This window comes from Trachypithecus francoisi, unplaced genomic scaffold, assembly GCF_009764315.1.
Source record: "Trachypithecus francoisi isolate TF-2019V2 unplaced genomic scaffold, Tfra_2.0 Lachesis_group2, whole genome shotgun sequence".
Taxonomy (NCBI): domain Eukaryota; kingdom Metazoa; phylum Chordata; class Mammalia; order Primates; family Cercopithecidae; genus Trachypithecus; species Trachypithecus francoisi.
The window spans coordinates 65,655,447-65,672,363 of NW_022681465.1; the positions used below are offsets into that span (position 1 = coordinate 65,655,447).

General features: G+C 40.1%; 1 protein-coding gene across 6 annotated transcripts in view; it reads right to left on the bottom strand.

The window, feature by feature from the left end:
• The window catches only part of DROSHA (drosha ribonuclease III), a 139,993-nt gene that overhangs the window by 114,263 nt on the left and 8,813 nt on the right, over positions 1-16,917 (bottom strand). For 3 of the 6 annotated variants that reach the window (XR_004429776.1, XM_033179268.1, XM_033179269.1), the window contains exons 5-9: positions 14,197-14,289; positions 8,189-8,299; positions 7,415-7,646; positions 2,818-2,959; positions 385-539 (exon numbers count right to left, since the gene is read on the bottom strand). Coding sequence is in view for 5 of the 6 variants with exons in the window: in XM_033179268.1 (XP_033035159.1) it covers positions 385-539; positions 2,818-2,959; positions 7,415-7,646; positions 8,189-8,299; positions 14,197-14,289 (733 nt within the window). In the remaining variant the exon portion in view is untranslated. The remainder of the gene's footprint in view (positions 1-384; positions 540-2,817; positions 2,960-7,414; positions 7,647-8,188; positions 8,300-14,196; positions 14,290-16,917) is intronic. The other 3 variants (XM_033179271.1, XM_033179272.1, XM_033179273.1) reach the window with 3 other exon arrangements.

The following is a 16,917-nucleotide window of genomic DNA, read 5'->3' on the forward strand; positions in this document are numbered from 1 at the left end:
AAAAATGAAATTTTATAGGACTTATTTACTATTACGCAGCAAGATACCTTCCAGGTGAACTACTTCTAAAAAGACCTCCGAGTTCTCTCTCCTCATCCTACCATGTGTCTTCTTCCATCTACTCCAAGTTTAATGAGGCAGGGCCATTACTCCTCTCCCCAACACGGAATTTACAAACATCATCAAAAATGATTCAAGGGACAGCTGCTCTGGTGCTTATGCTTTGGAACTGAACCTGAAGCTGAAAAAAAATAGCTCTGAAGGACACAAGCCTGAGAGTAAAATTCAGTTTCAATACAAGGCAACATGCATCTTCTGAGCCCAAAGCAGTAACCGTTACGTCTGGGTTTGCAACCTTCACAGCAAGGGCATAAAAACACGCACCTGGCCTGGATCGTTGTACCAAAGTTCATCATGAAGCCGGTCAGGGTGGGCCTTTTTGCGTTTGATTTCTGCAATAACGTCAAAAACTTCAGAGTCTGAGCTGCTAGAACAGGTGCTGTCCTCATCAGACTCACACTCGGATTCACTGGAACTCTCTAACAGGGGTTGGGAGAAAAACACAGAAATTGATGGAACTAACAAACTGGGTTTTTTCTTTTCCTTTTTTTTTTTTTTGAGACGGAGTCTTGCTCTGTCACCCAGGCTGGAGTGCAGGGAGTCTCACTCTGTCACCCAGACTGGAGTGCAGTGCATAATCTCAGCTCACTGCAACCTCCGCCTCCCAAGTTCAAGTGATTCTCCTGCCTTAGCCTCCTGAGTAGCTGGGATTACAGGCGCCCACCACCACACCTAGCTAACTTTTGTATTTTTAGTAGAGATAGGATTTTGTCATGCTGGCCAGGCTGGTCTCGAACTCCTGACCTCAGGTGAAACACCCGTCTCGGCCTCCCAAAGTGCTGGGAGTATAGGCATGAGCCACCACATCCAGCTGACAAACTGGTTTTTGTGGAGACTTCCAAATGACCTAAACCTCTAAAGGTAAGAAGAGTTCTTTATTCTTCTAGAAAATACTTAAGGGCCTACTCTACACCAAATACTCTACTAAGCAACACCATAAAAAAAAATAGACCACAATGCTAAGTCACAATCCAGTTAGGGAAGCAAAGAAAATAAACATCTTTAGAGAAAAAGTAAGACTCAATGAGCAATGTCAGATAAAATGAAAAACCATAGTAGTAGTATGTAGTTTAACACTTGAGCTATGTAATAATCCACAAAAGGGCAGTTTCACTGGGATCCAGAAAGGCTGGTGATAATTTCAAAGAAGGAGCACATGTGACCCAGGCACTGCGACGGGATGGGAGAAGCATGATAAGGAGGAGAGAAGAAGAAAGGAATGAAGAGGGAGCACCAGAGGCAAAAGCATAGAGCTAAGAATACAGTGGACTAGCTAGAACGTGGGCCACACAGAAAAACACTGGGAGGTTAGGGCTGGGAGTGCTGAGAATGCCACAGTGAAGGCTGGGAATGCAAGACCAAAGACTTGACATTTTTTTCCCTCAATAACAGCAAGAGATGTTAGTCCTTAAAGTGACTGAATAAAAACAGACACAGACTTATGCTAACTGAAACAAGCCAGTCACAAAAAGACAAACATGCATGATTCCACATATATGAGATACCTGAGAGTCAAATTCACAGAGAAAGAAAGTAGCATAGTAGTAATAAGGGAACAGGAGAATTGGGGTCTGGGGAGTTATTCCTCAACAGGTACAGAGTTTCAGTTTTATGCAAGGAAAATAGTTCTGGCGACTGGTTGCAAACAATGTCATATTGAACCCTATTGAACTATATGCTTAAAAATGGTTAAGATGGTAAATTTTGTATCATGTGTATTTTACCACCATTTTTTTTTTAAAAAAAAGACCTAGAAGTTAGATTAATCCTACATAGTGAGATTCCATCACTACAAAAAGAAAAATAATTAGTTTTTAAAATAAATTAATCCTATAAGAGATTAACATAGTAGTAGCATAATAAAATCCAACATGGAATTGTATTTACGTATACTGCATGAGATAGATGCTACTGTCATCCCTATTTTACAAATGGGAAAAATCTGAGACGGAGATGAACTTCTGGCCCAAGGTCACATATCAAGTAGGTGTTAGAGCAGGGATTCAAACCCAGGCCATCCAGCTCCCGACTCAGGTGCCTTTGCCCAGTATGGATAACTGCCTCTCAGCATGTGGGATGTCATGGAGGTGGGCAGATGAGAGCCAGAGAGAACATGCAGGTAAATGCACACTGAATGTCTCATCTGTGCATGGCATTCTGTTAGGGGCTAAGGATACAAAGCGGTAAAAAGTAATTTCTATCCTCAAAGATCTCACCACCTACTTGGAACCTCAGAACATACAAATGAAAAAATAGACCACTTTATGAAAAAGCTATGCAAACTGTCTACACGAGTGGAGAGAAACCTTCAAACAGAGCTGGGTTATAGTCGTTATTTCCCTCCTCAAACCAGGCACACCTGGCAAAGGAGAGGGCCAAGGAAGGACGCCTGTCCTCATGAGAGGCAGGGGGCACAGGCTCCTTCTTTTGGAAAGATGCTGAACTCTTCTGACTGGACAACTCTCCAAGGGGCACACTTGTTAGCATGCCTTGCAAATGAGATCGCGGCTGTATTCTGCCAAATGTAACTAAGGAAAAATATGATCAAAAAGAAGGAAGTTCCACTTCTATGTATCTTACTGACTGTAATTAAGAAAAATAAAATGAAAAGGAAGAAATCTCAAGGGTATTTCCCCAAAATTCAGGAATGAAGCTATAATGGCAATGGTCTCAGGCTAGTTAATGACTCTGACTCACCTAAATCTTCATCGAGCTTCGTCCTCGGAGGTTCCCACGGAGGCCGAGCAGCTTTGGCCTTTTCTTGCCTGCTCCCCAACTCCTCCTCAAATTTGTCATATAAGTCACGAAGCCTACTTGTTCCAACTACTGTAGAATCTCCCTTTTAAAAATAAAGGATCACTATTAGGAACTATAACAATAACGATCATATCAAAGATATGTAAGATCTCACAGGTAATCAAAGCATTTTTAACAGCAAGATGCTATTTTTCAACCCTCAATTTAACAAACATTTAAAAACAAAATGCTCGGCCGGGCGCGGTGGCTCAAGCCTGTAATTCCAGCACTTTGGGAGGCCGAGACGGGCGGATCACGAGGTCAGGAGATCGAGACCATCCTGGCTAACACAGTGAAACCTCGTCTCTACTAAAAATACAAAAAACTAGCCAGGCGAGGTGGCGGGCGCCTGTAGTCCCAGCTACTCAGGAGGCTGAGGCAGGAGAATGGCGTGAACCGGGGAGGCAGAGCTTGCAGTGAGCTGAGATCCGGCCACTGTACTCCAGCCCGGGCGACAGAGCCAGACTCCGTCTCAAAAAAAATAAAATAAAATAAAATAAAAAAATAAAAAAAAAATGCTCAAGTACTGGCAATCATACTGTGAATCAAACACACACTTATCGCTGACACAGTCCTCAGGTAAATGTGCCTTGCCAACATTCAGAAACATTACAGCAGGCCAGGCGTGGTTGCTCATGCCTGTAATCCTAGCACACTTTGAGAGGCGGAGGCAGGAAGGAGGATTGCTCAAGGCGAGGAGCTCAAGACCAGCCTGAGCAACATAGAGAGACCCTAACTCTATGAAAAAGAAAAAAATTAGCCAGGTGGTCTGTGCCTGTGCTACTTGGGAGGCTAAGGCAGGAGAACTGTTTGAGCCCAAGAGTTGGAGGAAGCAGTGAGCTATGACTGTGCCACTATACTCTAGCCTGGGTGACACAGTGAGACCTCATCTCAAAAAAAAAAAGAAAAGAAACATTACAACAGTTCATCTACACCCTCTTAATATGACATTTTTTTAAAAATCATGACCTCAAAGAATCATAACAACTGACACCAAATCTCTTCCTAGGGAATGTACACTTCCTACTGAAAAATCACTGATAATCTATCTTCTCCTATACCAATCCAACAAGGAACAAGGAATATCATATATATCCTCTTTGTCTGTCTCTCTCTCTCTCTCTCTCTCTCTCTCTCACACACACACACACACACACACACTCATGCCTTAAACACGAGGATATAAACATGCACACATTCTCTTTCACACACACACACAAACACACAGAACAAACATGGGACTCTGCGAAGCATTCCTAGAGGAAATTTTCCACTTTTCCTCATTCATTTTCCAGGCTGAAAATCATTTCACATGTCCACACTCTGACTTAGTAGCCTTAAAATGTAAAAACCAGACCTGCCAAATGTAAAATTAAGGCAAATCATAAAATCTGGTACCCAGAAGAGGGGATAATTCAGGCCCCATCTCATTGTTGAGAGTGGCAATGCCGGTATAGCTTTGACATCCTCATCACCTTCTCTGCACCACAGACGACAAAACTCAAAGGCGAATGTCAGCCTTTTGAGTTTATCAGTCTTCCTCCTACACTGGAGTTTTAATATACTCATACAAATAAGTAATAAAAAAAAAAACCAGCTCTGCCTGTTTAAACTCCTTGAACTTCAGTGTCTTCATCTTTATTGTTTTAAGAATAATAACACTGTGGCAGCCATTCTTTCCTTCTTCCTAATAGAAGCAGGATTCTATCAGATTTGGGGCAGAGAACTTCTGATCTCTGGGAAGGTAGACTGAGCCACCCACCCCTCCCAAAGATGTCCATGTCCTAATCCCCAGAAATTAAATATATATGTTAACTTACACGGCAAAACGGACTTGCAGCTGGGTGGACCCAATCTTAGCACAGGAGCCCTTAAAAGCAGGAAACCTTTGCCAACAGGGGTCAGAGATGTAACAGAAAAAGAGGCAAGAGATATTTAAAGCATGAGAAGGACTCAACCACCATTACTGACTTTGAAGACAGAGGAAGAGATCCACAAGTCAAGGAATGCACACGGCCTGGAGGAACCAAGAAGTGCCCTGACCTTACAGCCAGCAAGGATACAAGGTCCTCTGTCCTCCAGACACAAGGAACTGAACTCTGCCAGCAACCTGAATAAGTAAGAAAACAGATTTTCTCCAGAGCCTCCATAAAGGAACACAGACCTGCTGACATCCTGATGGAGCTAGTGAGACCCAAGCTGGACTTCTGGCCTCCCGAGCTGTGAGATGTCAAATGTGTGTGGTTTCAAGCCATGCTGTTTGTGGAACTCTGTCATGGCAGTAAGGAAAAACAAATCCCTGGGGTAGGCATGTCACATGGCTCTGGTAAAGGGATGGAAGGGGAGTCAAGGGATGGAAGGGGAGTCAAGGGATGAAAGGAGAGCTCGGGCAAGACACTGGAAGAATGCTCACCCAACATGCCCTCTGCATCCTGCATGTGGGGACACAGGTGTATAAGGACCTGAGGCCTGCTAGTCCTGCATCATCCTGCAACTGTGGAAGATGCTCAGGAAGACAGCAGGGCCTGCCATCACTGAGCCACTCAGTGAACACCAGCCATGGCCTCCCTCCAGGTACCTTATCATGAGAAGAACAAACTCAGCTTGTTTAAGTCCCACTTAGTCAGGTGTTATTGCTCCCAGCAGCATTTCTCTTTTTTTTTTTTTTTTTTTTTTGAGACGGAGTCTGGCTCTGTTGCCCAGGCTGGAGTGCAGTGGCCAGGTCTCAGCTCACTGCAAGCTCCGCCTCCCGGGTTCCCGCCATTCTCTTGCCTCAGCCTCCCGAGTAGCTGGGACTACAGGCGCCCGCCACCTTGCCCGGCTAGTTTTTTGTATTTTTTTAGTAGAGACGGGGTTTCACCGTGTTAGCCAGGATGGTTTCGATCTCCTGACCTCGTGATCCACCCGTCTCGGCCTCCCAAAGTGCTGGGATTACAAGCTTGAGCCACTGCGCCCGGCCTTCCCAGCAGCATTTCTAACTGACAGAACGACCCTCTTGCCAGGGGTATTTTCAGGGTTAACTAAGACAACATGAGAAGCATGGAGTAACATTCTGGCACCGTGAAAGTGCACAGTATGTGAGCTTTCCCTTCCCTGTACCACATCAACTATGACTTAAAAGCCTGCTCTAATTTATCAAATAAAATATCACACCACTATGAGAGACTTCTCAAATCCTTTGTTTCCAAAAACACAGAAATCTCAAGTTCCCCACAGATCGAGTCCAACTAGAAGCTATTTTCACAAAATTCCAAACAAAACCCTCTCTTATCTCTTACCTAATCCCATGCACTAAATCTAACATCTGCAACTTTTCATGCCCTAAATCTGTACATGAGTTCATTGATTAAATGAATGAGATGTACACTCATTCATTTAATCAATGAACATTACTGCATGCCTACTCTGTGGCAAATATGCCTAACAGGATGGAGGCATAATGCCTAAGGGGAAGAGAGGAAGAAGGGAAGAGACAGCAAAAAGGAGACAGTGACAGAAAATAAAATGGAGATGGAAGAAAGAAAAGAGAAGTGAGCATGTAGAGATAGTGGTGGAGTCTGCGATGGCAATGTACCGCCACAGGCACCCCAGCCCTGGCAGCATGTGCTCTAGGAGTCCTCCCTCCAGCCCATTAAGGGTGACAATGGCTCTCCCTTTCTGCAAAACTAGCTGATATGCATGGGCAGCTTCAGAGGGTTGGTGCTCTTTTAGTCAAGGATACACTTCGAAGAGACAAACTCAAATTCTTCCTTATTTCTCATTTTGGAGAAAAAATACACACACATATACACATACACACCACAAACTGCATAAACTAGTTACACATGAAAGCTTATGAAACCACCAGTATCGAGGCTACCAGTATCATTAAAAATGTAGAATAGGCTGGACACAGTGACTCACACCTGTAATCCCAACACTTTGGGAGGCCAAGTCTGGAGGATTGAGCTCAGGAGTTCAAGACCAGAGTGGGCAATAGTATGACCTCATCTCTACTAAAAAATAAATAAAAAAATTAGCCAGTCACGGTGGCTCGTGTCCCTGTAGTTCCAGCTACTCAAGAGGCTGAAGTAGGAGAATCACTCGAGCCTGGAAGATCAAGGCTGCAGTGAACCACGATCGTGCCACTGCACTCCAGCCTGGGTGACAGAGCGAGCCCGTCTCAAATAAATAAAAATTCATTGTAAAAAATACTTTAATTAACCTACTGCACTCTTGGCCTTTAGCTTTTTAAAACAGCTTTTGTCTGTAACAGTGATTCTCAACTGGGGGTGATCTTCTCCCCCAAGGGACATTTAGCAATATTTGAAGACATTTTTGGTAATCACAACTGGGGAGGGGTACTACTGGCATCTAATAGGCAGAGCCCAGAGATGCTGCTAAACATCCTACAACACATAGGGCAGTCCCCACAATCAAGAATTATCCAGCCCCAAATGCCAACAGTGACAACGCACAGAAACCCTGGTCTATAGCTTGTATGCTGCTTCGGACCTACCACCTGATCCATGGGGTCACTGGAGTAGTAGTTTTCTGAATGAGTGCATCGAATCCACACAGGCTTAAGAAGTTCTTCTTCCTCCTCCTCATTCTTGTCAGGCGTGGTCTCCTCAGGCTCTTTTTCCTTGATTGAGGTATAGTTCTTATCTTTGCCAGAGCTCTGGTTGTCACTCCATCGGTCTTTTTCTTCCTCCCAACGAGCTCTCTTCTTCTCCCTACTTGGGGAGCGACTTCAAAAGAGGGCAAAGGAGGTTAATTATTAAACATACTCTTCCATTATAAAAACTGTTCTAGGCCGGGCGCGGTGGCTCAAGCCTGTAATCCCAGCACTTTGGGAGGCCGAGACGGGTGGATCACGAGGTCAGGAGATCGAGACCATCCTGGCTAACACGGTGAAACCCAGTCTCTACTAAAAATACAAAAACTAGCCGGGCGAGGTGGCAGGCGCCTGTAGTCCCAGCTACTCGGGAGGCTGAGGCAGGAGAATGGTGTAAACCCGGGAGGCGGAGCTTGCAATGAGCTGAGATCCGGCCACTGCACTCCAGCCCGGCGACAGAGCGAGACTCCGCCTCAAAAAAAAAAAAAAAAAAAAACTATTCTATTTCACCTCTTTGGTGCATTTTTCACCTAAAATACAAATACCATGCCAAATCACCATGTGTACTTTTGTTAAACCAGTGATTCCCAAATACCAGTCTGGTGGCATCAGAATCACCTGAAGTTTACTTGTTTAAAAATACAAATTCCCAGGCCCCACCCCAGATCTACTTACTGATTCACAATCTCCAGGGGTGGGGCCCAAGAATCTGTATTTTTAATAATCTCCCCAGGTAATTCTGGTGTGCATCCAGCAGGTTCAGGAACAACCGATAAATCGTAACTCCTAAAAGAAAAACATATTTGCGAAATGTTTGGAAATGTCCACATATGGACAATTTCTTTTTTTTTTTTGAGACGGAGTCTTGCTCTGTCGCCCGGGCTGGAGTGCAGTGGCCGGATCTCAGCTCACTGCAAGCTCCGCCTCCCGGGTTTACGCCATTCTCCTGCCTCAGCCTCCCAAGTAGCTGGGACTACAGGCGCCCGCCACCTCGCCCGGCTAGCTTTTTGTACTTTTAGTAGAGACGGGGTTTCACCGTGTTAGCCAGGTTGGTCTCGATCTCCTGACCTCATGATCCACCCGTCTCGGCCTCCCAAAGTGCTGGGATTACAGGCTTGAGCCACCGCGCCCGGCCTCGTATGGACAATTTTAGCAATGAGAATACTAGTTTTGAATCCTCCACATCTGTCTTTGCCAGGAAAAAAAGACTTTAAAATTTCACAAAACAGGGTCTCAATATGGCCATAAATTTAGCCTGAGAACTATAATTATAATCCAAGAATGAACCAGTTATGTCATCCCTAACTATGTCTCTGGAACCCCAGTGTTGGGCATTACTACTTGGCAAACCAACATTTTGCCTAATTTTGGTCCTCACAAATATTAATATTAACTCAGTCAATAAAGAAGGATGAAAAAACAACTCCATCTCCTTGACTTCCTGGGGCTTGAAATCTGCAAAGACCCATCAGATGGATGTACTTGGAGGGAAAAACCTATCGGATCAGCTGGGCGTGGTGGCTCACGTCTGTAATCCCAGCACTTTGGAAGGCCGAGGCGGGAGGATCACTTACGCCCAGGGGTTCCAGACCAGCCTGGGTAACATGGTGAAACCCTGTCTCTATAAGAAATACAAAAATTAGCCAGGCATGTTGGTGCACACCTGTAGTCCCAGCTACTCAGGAGGCTGAGGTGGGAGGATCACATGAGCCTGAAAGGCTGAGGCTGCAGTGAGATATGATCGTACCACGCACTCCAGCCTGGGCAACAGAGCAAAACCTCATCTCAAAACAACAATGATAACAACAAAACCTATAGGGTGGATTTTAATTTAAGCCCAAGAAATTTAGGTAGAACACAGAGACCTTGAGAATCCAGCTAAGTAGAAAAACTGCTTTGTAAGCCCAGCTGGTAGCCTTCACAGCTCCACTAACAAAGTTACTACTGTCCATGAAAGTTTACATCCAGATCAAAGTAACAAGTATTCTCATTAACTCTACCACTAACTTGTAATTTTATAACAGGCAAAGTCTGTATGTATATATGTGTGTGTAGGTATGTATACTTGGGGAGGATTAGAAAGAGTATATACATTATTTATACAACTTCTAAACATTACAATATGCATCATTAGTTTTGTTACCAGAAAAATTACTGTCAATGTATGTTCACTGTAGAAAAAATAAAGCACAAACATAAACAAAAATAAAATAAAAACCACACATAACACCACTCAGAGGTAATCACTATATTTCACAAATGTTTTAATGTTATAACCTGACCTTCTCATTCAGTAGTAAATCAGGAACAGCTATTTCAGTAATTCTATATTTGGAGCATTTTTAATAGGTGTATTATTATTCTAAGTATATACCATAATTTAACAAATCTAACAATAGTCATTTAGGTTAACATTTACTTTTCTTCCACCATAAACAATGCTATCATGAACACATTTGTGTTCTTTACACACTTGTCAGATTCTTTCCCAGATGTATACTTTTTAAGGCTTCTCTCTAGTTTGGTAGTACTCGTTTAGACTACCATCAAAACCACATAAGAGTTCCCATTTCCACACATCCCGTCACCATGGTTATTTTTCATCTTTGCCATTCTGATGAAAAAGTATTTTCATATAATTTAATTTGAAATATTTTATCAATACTTCAATACTGAAATGAATACATTTCATGCTTACTTCTTTTGTGAACATTCTGGTCATAGGCTATGCAAATATTTGTAAAATTATTATTAGTCTTTCTTTGTTGAAACAGTTTTCATTAAGATATCTGTCCTCCCTCTGTCATATGCATTGTAACCATTTCCAGTTTCTTGCTTTGAAATCTGTTTATTTGTTTGTGGTTACATACAACTTTTATAAAGTCAAATCTAGAGATCTTTTTATGCTTCCTACCTTAGTATGCTTGGAAGTCATTTCCTATCCCAAGGTTAAAAAAAGATTTTATATTTTCATCAGTTACTTTTAATACAGTTTTTAAATTCTCTCTCTCCAAGGTATAAGGCAGAAATCTAATCTCAATTTTTCCCCCAAATGGCTCACCAATTGCCAGTTTCTCCTCTGATTTGAAAAAAAATATTCTTTATCACATGTAACTTTATATATTATTTATTAGATGTAATATATATTCTTGAATGTTGCTCTATAGTTGTTTCATTGATCTATTTAACCTGTATCAAATTTTTTAAATTATTATATATTTCCAGAACATTTAATATTTCCAGAGTAAGTATCCTTGCATTACTGTTTATCTTCATTATCCTAACTTCTATCCCAAGGAAAAGTTAAAGAGTCATTACGAAGTTCTAAAGTCAGTACTCTGAGTCAGGCACGGTGGCTCATGCCCGTAATCCCAGCACTTCGGGAGGCCGAGGTAGGAAGATCACTTGAGGCCAGCAGTTCAGGACCGACCTGGCCAACAAAGTGAGATCCCCATCTCTTTTTACATTTTTAAAAACTACAAAAAAAAAAAAACCACAGTACTTTAACTGAAGTTACAATAAAATTATAGATTACAGTCATGTGTCACTTAACAACAGAAATACATTCTAAGAAATGAGTCCTTAGGTGATTTCATCACTGTTCAAACATCACAGTGTGCCTACACAAACTTAGATGGTATAGCCTACTACATGCCTAGGACAGGTGGCATAGCCTGTTGCTACTAGGCTACAAACCTGTACAGCATGTGACTGTACGGAATACTGCAGGCAATTATAATACAATGGTAAGTATTTGTGTACCCAGACATATTTGAACATAGAAAAGGTCCAGTAAAAAAAATAAGGTATTATAATCTATGGGACCAGTGTTGTATAGAGTCTGTCACTGACTGAAATGCCATGTGGTGCATGATTATCTTGTGAAGAAAACTGGTATTTTTACAATATGGTTATCCACTACAGGAACAGGACATACCTTCCTTTCATTACATCACCTTCTTTGTCATCAGCTACATTTTATTAGTTTTCTTCCCATTGGTCCTATGCATTATAAGATGCTTAATTAATTTATTAATAACTTTCCATAGTGAATTGTAAATTTAATTTTTCTTTGCACTACACTTTCTAACCAGGTAGTCTCTTTTATTAAAAAGGCTATTAAATACTGTCAGGTAATAATGGCAACTCTAGTGGCTCTTTTTTGTTTGTTTTGGTGCTTACTCTGAGGCTGGCACTCTGCTGAGCACTTTACTGACATTTCACATTTAATCCTGACAGCAACCCTAGAAGGCAGATATTAACATCCCCTACAAAGGAGGAAACAGCCTTGAAAATCAGTGTATCTAATATGATAAACCTAGGAAGTAGTAGTTAAATGCTAATATGGTTGATACAGACATTTCAGCATGTTCTGAAAAGAAATCCCACCAACTGTTTATTATTATTGCCAAGAAACACAGGCAAAAGACATCCTCACCCATCCTTTTAAGCAGGTGTTGTGAATGATGTAATGAATGATCAGGGTCATCTGTTGTGAACATCAATTAATATTTCTTTTTAACACTTTGAGAAGGGCACTTCAACACAGAACAAAAGATCTTTTTTAGGGAAGTGTCTCAGGCACTCTAAAATTCGAAATCCAAACTCCCAATGTTTCTTCTTGCCAATATGCTATAGAGCAAACTGGTAACTTTTCCCCTTCATAGTATTTCCATCTCTTATTTTTGTTTTCTACTGCATTAGTCAGAACTTATAGAATTCAAGTCTACCTTCTCTGCAAGCTACCAGCCATTAGAGAAGAAACCATTAAACCGAGGCTATTTCCAGCACTTATACCTCAAAAATCATCCACCTCAAATAGGACCTCAATGATGTCCACTGACACAATACCCTCACTTTTCTCCTGTCTCCTCTCCTCCTCCTCAGGCCCTCTTTTCATCCTTCCTAATTAATCCCATCTAACCCATGGCATTTCATCCTTCCTAATTAATCTCATCTAATCCATAGCAATATGTAAGTGTCCTATCAAACGCACTTACAGCACTTAACTTTCCTTTTCCTATTAAGTGGAGGCCTTTGTTAATGACTGTATCACCCATACCAGTACAATACCCGGGACACACAAAGACACCATGTTTTTAATTAGCACGTTGATTGTATAAGGATATTCAGTAACAATGATAAGCAATGGGGCCACCTTGCCTTTTTTCAAATTTGTATGGGAAAGGCCTGCGGGTTTCAACACCACACTTGACTCTCTGGGGTGGTATCCATCAGGTTCATCACGAGCTAGCATTCTTCATCATGTTAAAGACATCTGCTAATATTTCTAGTTTACTAGTTTTTACGCACAAATGGATGTTGGTTTTACTTTAAATACCTAAAAGGTAAGTACTGAGATAACCCTACAGATTTTGACACAAAGAATACAGATTTTCTAATATTAACTTTTCTATCCATGCAGTCTTGGAATAAACTCTATCAGTTATTTTAACCACTGAAAACATTTGCTAATATCCTAATTAGTGATTTTATATCCGTATTTGTAAGAGAGATTGCTGTGTCATGTTTGTGTCATTTTTTTCCCTTGGTTAGGTCTCACCGTCTGGTTTTTCCTGCTACCACAGAATGATCTGAGCTCTTCTTCCATCTTTTTTTAAGTGTTCAAGACCACTTTAAAACTTTTTTTAGAGGTGGTGCAAAGTAAGCTTTTTTCATTTTTTTCCAGTTATCGAACTATTGAAGTTTTCTGCTTCTTGTGTGAAATTATTTTTGTTTTCTTAGAAATCGACCCATCACATTTAAGTTAATTTTTATACTGTTTTAAATTTTTAAACTTCTTTTCATTCCTGTAATAATATACTTTCTCAAACCTAATATTATGTAGATTTTTCTTTTCTTGATTTCCCACTTTAAAAATTGTATTTGCATTTACTTACAATATAGTTATATCACTATAGTTCTGTTTCCATTTCATTAATTTATCTTTAAATCCCTTTTTCTGCTTTTCTTAAGTTCCACCAATTTCTATAGCCAAGTGCTCAGATAATAATTACATACACAGTTACGATTTATTTGGCACTTACTTCAGGCCCAGTTCTAAGTGTTTGACATGCATTATCTCAATGACCCCTTATCACTCAAGAAGGTACATATAATGGTCCTTATTTTACAAACGAAGAAACTGATAACTGTGCCCAGTAATAAAGTTGGGAAAGCTAATAACTGACCCCGAATCTGTCAGATTCTAGAGTGCTGTTGTTCATTACCATTATATTAATGTAAGACCAAAAATTTTACTTCGGGATATAGAATTGATTACACCCTTTAAGATGTGGGTGATAGCAATCTCAATGTCATTTTCTAATGAAAATATGACTGCAGTTTTGCTCTATTTTTCTGAAACATGTAAATTAAAGAGCGTAATTATGAATTTCCAAGGTTTTCTAAAATTATGAATGTCTAGTTTTATAGCACTGTGGTCAGAAAAAGTGGTCTGTATAATTTCTAATTTTTGGAAATTTATCAAGATTTTCCCTGGGCATAATCAATGCATCTTGAAAGTAAAGTCTTTTAAATTAAAAGCTGTTTAGCTTTTCACAGGTCACCTTGGACAGACTCTGAGGCCATTATGAAGACTTGGCTGCTGCTCTGTACAAGCACAAAATTTGAGTTCAAGGAGATAATCCTACGACTTCTTTCAGTGTCAACTCCTTGCTTACCTTCCAGATCTCTTATACTCTTTTTTGTAGGACCTTTCCAGAGATGGTGATCTTCGGTTGTCTCGATGCCTGTGTCTCTCCCGTTCTCGCTCTCTTAAAGGAATTAATACACAGAGCTGTTTTCAACAGAAAGACTCAAAAACACCATCTCTTTTCACTGAATTCATCTTCTAGATAAATGGACCACATCTATGAATTTTTCAGGCACTATTCACTAGGGGTCATTTTTATGCCTTCTTAATTTATTAGAGGATAAATCTCTAAATTCACTTTACAGAAGTTAACTAACTTGGACAATTTTTGCAGTTTTCTTTAAAGAAAGCAGTCATACGTGATGCTATGCAATAATGGGAATCTTATCCTAATCTTCCCTTAAGACCTTGCAATCAGTCAATCCTTGGTTCTTTAACCTAGAGGGAAAACTCTAAAGAACTCCATATCCTATTGATTTCTAGAAAATGCCCTATCTCACCCATCAAATAAATATAAATTATAAAACTTTTATAGTGAAAATTAGGACAAGATTCTATAATGAACGAGCTCTTAATGCTTATGGCTTATAGGCTTGAGTTGTAGTTCCAGCTATCACTAACCTGCCATGAGGCCATGACTAAGTCACTTGAATGCTATTTTTCATCTGGAAAAAAACTAAATGGAGATTTTGGGCTTACTTAATGTAAAAAAAAAGATGAGGAATTTTTAAAACCTTCCAATGTAAAACTGGGGTTTAATAATATTAATAGCTTTTGAGCCTATGTAACAATGAGGATCTAGAAGAGAAATCTGAACTCTAGTGTGACTGAATCAGAACTACAAGTCTAAAGGAAGTAACCTTTCAATCTTAGAATAGGAAAAATAAAATGCTAGATTAACCTGATTCTAGAAAGAAGACCATAAAAATGTTTGAACTCAAAAATATTCCCCAACCTATCGCCAAACAGAAATGTCGATACATTGAAAATAGAACTTACAAAACTGACAGAGATCGGTGAGTGCTTAAGCATTAAAATAGAAATTGTTTTCAACTTAAAGATTCCCCTGTTCTAAAGGAAGACTCCTCTGAACAATGTTTCTGATATATACACAATCCTCAGATATACATCAGCTAACCCAAATAAAGCAGTCAGAGATTCGGATTCTACATTCTTCATCTCATACATTTCTAAAATCACAGTTTACATTTGGGCAGTAAATTTTAGTTATTGTATAGAAATTAGTGAACCATGCCACATGTCAAAGATAATGTAATTTGTAATGGCACGGCTGTTGAAAAGAATAATTGCCTACATTTCTAAATAAAAATTCTAATTAGAGAATATTTCTAATTTTTGTTTTTTAACATATAGCCTATAGAATTTTGCATTTAAGAATAACACTTCTAATGATGATTGGTACCTCTGAGTAGGTAGGACTTGAAAAGACCAATTTGGATATAAATAACATTAGTAACACTATCAAGACAAATTCATTTAAAGCAAGGAAAGCTATGTTTGTGTTACTTTTCCCAAGATTCTTCCTTGTTTGCAAACATTAAGATATCCCTTAGGTACATTAGGCTAGTTCTCCAATAGCTACACATTTACTGTTCCAAGGACAGCGGTGAGAATTCCTGCGTGGTAGTGCTCCCTAGCTAGGTGAAGCCCAGGGCACACTTCCTTATCACTCTGCTCAACAGTGTACTTGGTGCACTACATTTGCCTGCAGCGATGTCTTTCCTTATCCCCTGGAGTAACTTTAATTTTTCATGACAACAAATATATATATCTACTTCTTCACAGACCTTTACTAAACACAGTCCACCCTAAGACAATCTTGCAATTGTTATTCAATCACATTTTGGAGGCAGAGAAAAATAGGGAAGACAGAATTTGTAAAAGGACAGATTCACTTACCCCAAGAAGCAGGGGAGAAGCAGCCAGAGAACAGACTATAGAATTTGCATAAACTTAACACAATCCAAATTTATGAAGATTCCGTTTTCCCAATATACTTCTAGAAGTTATACTAGGACTTCATGTGCTCCATGTTTGTTTCACAGAAGCATGTCATATAAGACAAATGACTGATATTCCACCTAATTAATATCCCAAAGGGAGCCAATTCTAATGTAGCTATGCCACTAGGCAGCTCCAAAACAAATGCCCCAAGCACATTATAAAACAACTCGAATATAAATAAAGACCATTTTAGAAAGATATAGATCCTCATAGTAAAGGAGTGTGGTTTAGAATAAATCAGGTTAGAAGTAATTCTTACGACACTTGATTTTACTGAGATCCTCAATTCACAGGACATCCGAGTTTCTTCAAACAAATACATAACTCAAAGTTGAAGCCTTGATGGAAAAATTTAGGATTTACAGCAGAGCCCTGACAACTCCTCTAATTACAGCATCTCAAAACGGAGGGGGAAATACAACACTATCTAGAATGCTTGCTGCAAAATGTTTTCCCAGAAACGGAATTATTAACAATTACTTTGGAGTCTGAAGAAAACTATTTACAAATTATTTACCTATTACTCTTTCCAGTTTACATTTGTACTACAAAACTATCATAGAAATGATAGTAACATTAACTATCACATGCCAGCTAGGAGTGGTGGCTCACGACTATAATCCCAGCACTTTAAGAGGAAAAGGCAGGCGGATCACTTGAGGTCAGAAGTTCGAGACCAGCCTGACCAACATGGTGAAACCCAGCCTCTACTAAAAATACAAAA